At 30.6% G+C, this 5,169-nt stretch overlaps 1 protein-coding gene across 1 annotated transcript in view; it reads left to right on the top strand.

Moving 5' to 3' along the window:
• The first annotated feature begins 446 nt into the window (after positions 1-446).
• Positions 447-5,169, top strand: part of LOC105113343 (zinc finger (MYND type) family protein / programmed cell death 2 C-terminal domain-containing protein) — a 33,536-nt gene continuing 28,813 nt past the window's right edge. Inside the window, exons 1-4 of the mRNA XM_011009495.1 lie at positions 447-815; positions 940-1,023; positions 1,321-1,454; positions 1,563-1,660. Coding sequence (XP_011007797.1) covers positions 597-815; positions 940-1,023; positions 1,321-1,454; positions 1,563-1,660 — 535 coding nt within the window. The 5' untranslated portion in view covers positions 447-596. The remainder of the gene's footprint in view (positions 816-939; positions 1,024-1,320; positions 1,455-1,562; positions 1,661-5,169) is intronic.

Below are 5,169 nucleotides of genomic sequence, written 5' to 3'. Positions count from 1 at the left end.
TTTTATAATAAGGTTATAGTTATTTTTTAAATAATATTTTATATGATAATATATATGAATAATCTTTTTTTTTTATTTTTAAAAAATTATTTTTTATGTGGTATATTAAAATAATAAAAATATATTAATTTAAAATAAATAAAATTTTTAATTTTTAAAAAATATTTTTAAAATACAGAGTTTTAATTTTGAAATTTAATTAAAGGGTTGTTTAGCAACGCAATTGAACATGTATTTTTAAAACATTTTAAAAAAATTATTTTTTATTTTTGTTAAAATTTAATATAATTTATATATTTTAGATTATTTAGATATGTTAATATTAAAAATAATTTTTAAAAACTAAAAAAAATTATTAATATATATTTTAATATAAAAATTATTTAAAAAATAATCACTATTAAACATAAATAAAATCAAAATGAAACTATAATCAGACAATAGAAGAAGTACAAGGATAAAATAATATTCTGGACCAACTTAACTTCCGACTCCTAAAACCCTAGCCCTTCTCTGTGGCTGATCACCAAAGAAGAGGCAGGGGTAGCGGCCTAAAAACACGCGCAATAACTGAAAAGGGAAATACGCCTACGTCAATGAGTGCGAAGGGAGACTTTACAGAAAAGCTCAAGGGAGTACAGATTTCCTCGCTTGATGAAGAGGATGAGGTTGAAGAAGTCGTTGAAGAAGAAGAAGAAGAAGGTGACGATAGTGAAGAAGAAGAAGAACCGGTAACACTAGGTTTCTTGGAAAAGACAAAGAATTGTTGGTCTCTTTTGCGGCAAGTATTTCCTAGCAAGGCTGGTGGCGTGCCGGTACTTATATTTCAGCTCTTCGAAACTCCTTTTCTTTCTTTGATTTTATTTTATTTATCTGCCATTTAGTTTGTTTAAAGCAAGACCTGTATTTGCTATATTGTTGTTAATGTCTATGTTGCAGGCATGGCTGGATCCTGTTAATTTACCATCTGGAAGGTCTTGTGTTTGTGATATATGCGAAGAACCTTTACAGTTTTTGCTTCAGGTAATTTTATTTTTTTGGGTTTTGCTGCACGATAATTTACCAATTTCTTGAATTTACATGCCGCAGACAATTCTTTGTTGAATTTTCATTATTTGCGCATGAGACTGTTCCAATTCTCTGCTTCCTTTTCTTTTAGTCAGCGGTGGATGTTTATCTTTGAATACTTTGGTTTAACTTAGAGTCAGTGTATATACCATGTGCATATCTGCCTATGGCATTTAATTCGCTGTAATTTTCAGTGATTTGAATTTGAGAAGTTGAAGAGAAAATGCATTTTCTGTTGAATAAATTATCTAGGTATATGCACCAATAACAGAGAAGGAATCAACATTTCATCGAACATTGTTTGTGTTCATGTGCCCTTCAATGTCCTGTCTTCATAGAGATCAACATGAGCAATGGAAGCGCAGTCCAGAAAAACCATCTCGAAGGTATCAGTGTCTATTTACTGGTTTCATTGTTCTTCTCTTTTCAAATATCATGACTAGGAACAGCTAAGAATCAATCTGATTTCTTATTCTTGTACTTTCTTTCTGAAGTGTGAAGGTTTTTCGTTGTCAATTGCCTTGCTCTAATCCTTTTTACTCAAGTGAGCCTCCAAGAAACGATGGAACTGATAAACCGTCCGGATTTGGGGGTAACATTTATCGTCAATTTCTTTTCATTTATCTAATATTGCATGCATGGTTTAGGTTTTTTTTGTTGCCACCGAGAATAACCATCCATGTTACTTTTATAGAATATTAAAATAGCAAACAATGAAAGACTCTTTAAATTTAGTATGTGGCAATATTTTTCATTGTCTTTTGATAAATTAATCCTTGCAAAATGTGCATAGCATCTTCTAAAACAATTTGAATGAGTAGGCACAATCTACTTTGCAACTACTCTGAGAAAGTATAAGGATTCCCTCAATTGAAGGTTGAAGCACACTCATTCTAATATCTCCTCTCTTAGAACACATGTCATTAATTTATGGAATGACCCTCCCTCACCGCGTTTCTCCTTTTTTGTAATCGTAAAGTTGTGCTCCTATCAGTGAACTAAGAAAAAACTAGAATTTGAGTTAGTTATATTTTTTACTGATTTGTGCTTGGATTTGGTAGTTGCTTGCTTCACTCCATGATTTTGATTTTACTTCCTCATCCACCAATATAGAGCTGAACCTAAATTTTTTTGTTAATGGATTTGGTAATCAGTGGGGGTGTGATTTGAGCTATTTGCTAGCTAGATGGAACATTTGCAACACTATGAAGTTGAAGGATGGGCCTTTTGAAAGTGAATTTTTGTCTTTCTACGTTGTCATAACCCATTTTTTGGGTCCTCGCGCAAAAAAAAATTGAAAAGAAAAGAAATTAATAAATAAATACAAAAAAATAAACAAATATTATCAAAAAATATAACAGTGAAAAAAAGGATATCAAAGCGCCCAGAAAATGATGAAAAATTGGTTGAGGAAGTTTAAAAATACAATGATGAGAGCCTTGTTCACAAAAAAAATTCAATTTGAGGAAGAAAAGTCCAAGATCACATATTTATAGACTGAATTAAATTTCATTGAAGGTTTACTTGAATTTTATGGAGGGTTTGATTGCAAGAAAAATTGATTTTTGAAGTCAATTTGGGCTTTAATTGGAAGAAATTAAAGTTCTGAGGTCGAATTATAGTTTTTGAAAGTTAATTTGATCAAATAAAGGGCTTGATTGTATAAATATTGAAGTTTGATGGTCAATTAGGGAGTTAATTGAAGAAATCCGAAATAAAGGGATTGTAATTAAATAGAATCAGAAGCCAAATTAAAGAAATTAGAAGTGTATTGATCAATTGAGGGTCAAATTACATAAATCTGAAACCAATGATTAATTTGGAAACGGTGGTCAACTTCAGAGCTGGTGATTGAATTTGGTAAGGATGCAATTGAATTGATTTTTAAAATCAATTCAATTTGATGAAAACCGGGTATTTTAATACTGGATTTGTATTTTTACGACATAAAATACAGACCAATATTAAGCAAAAAAAACATATATCAAAAGGTGGGAAAATTACAAATATTGAAAAATATTTTTTTTCTTTTAATTTTTTTTGGAAATGGGCCGAACCCAGCCAAGCTCGTGTGAACAGTGCCATGCACTGTTCACATGCTACATGAACAATGGAGTCAATGGCAAGGATGAAGCAGGAGAAAAAAAAGAAGGGGAGAAGGGTTCAAGCAACAGCGCTGGTGGTTTGCATTGGCTGACGGTTCTCTCTCTCTCTCCTTTTTTTGTTTTTCGTTTTCTTCTCTTTTCTTTTCTTTTTTCTTTCGGCTTTCCCCCTCTCTTTTCTCTTCTCTTCTCTTCTCTGCCCTCCTTTCTCCCTTTTTCATCTGTTCTCTCTCGGACGTAGTTGGGGTGCTAATACCTTCTCTTTTCGCAACCAATCTCTGTATCCTATCTTTGAGACCAGTTAGGGTTTCTAGCAACCAAAATACTAGGTGGCAACTCCTATTGAAATTTTGTACTGATAAGAGACAAGAATTCCTTGTCTCTCCATATTTGTCAGATAGACCCTTCCATCTTACCGATCTATTTCATAAATTTAAAGATACCAACTTTATGTTTGTATTTTTTTTTATTATGATAATCTAATAAAAAATAAAATAAAATAAATTTATAAAATTTAATTTTTAATTAACTCAATATCAAAGATTAAAATAAAAAAATAATTTTTTTTAAATTAAACTTGTTATATCCGTGAATCGGGTCAACCTGTTATACTTGTAAATTGATACATGGATTTTTTAAAGTTCAATAACATGATTTTTTTCTAAAATAAAAAAAAAATCTATTTTTAGAAATTAATTAAAATAAAACAAAGATGAATTAAAAAAGGAGGGACAAGATCAAAATAAAACAAACTTGAAGTTCTAATATGTAAATTTAGAAGGTTAGGCATGAATTTCTAAGTAGAAAGATAAAAAAATAAAAGAAAAAATTATTAACACCTCATCAAATATTAAGTTATTTCATAAGCTTGCAAAAAAAAAAACTGATATAAATTAAATAACATAATATAATAATTTTTTTATCATTAAATTTAGTTGTTTGTGCTGCTAGAAAATAGAAAAACAACTAAAACATGCAGCAGTTTGTTGGTTTTATCTATGAAAATTTAGGATTTTCCAACAAAAATGAAATGAAGTGGTGGGTTAGGTTCCTAGAATGAACCGCATATGATGTATTGTTTGTACTGGCTACAATTTGCAGCTTATATCATCCACATAAACATTACATTGAATTTGTAGGCCATTGAGCTATGATATTTTGAAACAAATTGTCTACTCTGTAATTTTCCTTTAGCTTTTATTTTCAATTTTTCTCTATCCAAATTATATATTAAAAAAAATCAAAATTTTTAATTCAAGGTGACAATGCTTTCTCCTTTTTCTTTTCCTAATTCAAAGAACACGAGCAGAAAGGTCTCTAGATTTTTATTTTTATTATTATTATTATTATTGCCAGTACTGAATTTTATAATACGTGTTTGCCCCTCACAGTAACGTCACAGGCTTAGGTTGCGGGTGGCGGGACATATGTTTAGATCACCCAATAGAAATGTGCCACCTAGCGGAAATAATGACGTGGCTACTTCTAACTGGCCTGGCTTAAATATTTTTGTCATTGGCTGTTGCGCTATCATAGCTTGGTTGTTGAGAAAAAAATACTTTATACGTGCCGATTGCCCGTGAAGTGGGTCCTAAGGAAGCCGCGCCCCATGGCCCTCAAAGGGAAATACAAACCTGGCTGGTTCGGTACCGAACCATCCATTTGAATTTTTTGAACGTTGAGGCCACCCGGCACCCTAGGAGGTCATCTTACTTTAACCAGGGAGCCTCTATCTTTGTCTCTCTCTGAATGTTTAGTTTTTACCAAGCTTGATTGATATTAATATCGACCCGAAGGGTTTACTGAAATAGTAACTATTTGGCATGCAATTCACTGTAAATTAAATATTTTTTTACCAAAAAAAATATTAATATGCAAGCTTTATTATTTTATTTTTTGATAAAAAAACTAATCATAAATTTAAAAGTTTATACATATATTTAATTAAATAAATTAAATTATTAACGCTAATATATATATATATATATATATATTAGCG

This window comes from Populus euphratica, unplaced genomic scaffold (genome assembly GCF_000495115.2).
Source record: "Populus euphratica unplaced genomic scaffold, PopEup_1.0 scaffold773.1, whole genome shotgun sequence".
Lineage (NCBI taxonomy): Eukaryota > Viridiplantae > Streptophyta > Magnoliopsida > Malpighiales > Salicaceae > Populus > Populus euphratica.
Note: the sequence above shows the minus strand (reverse complement) of the source record. Positions and strands in the feature narration are given on the sequence as shown.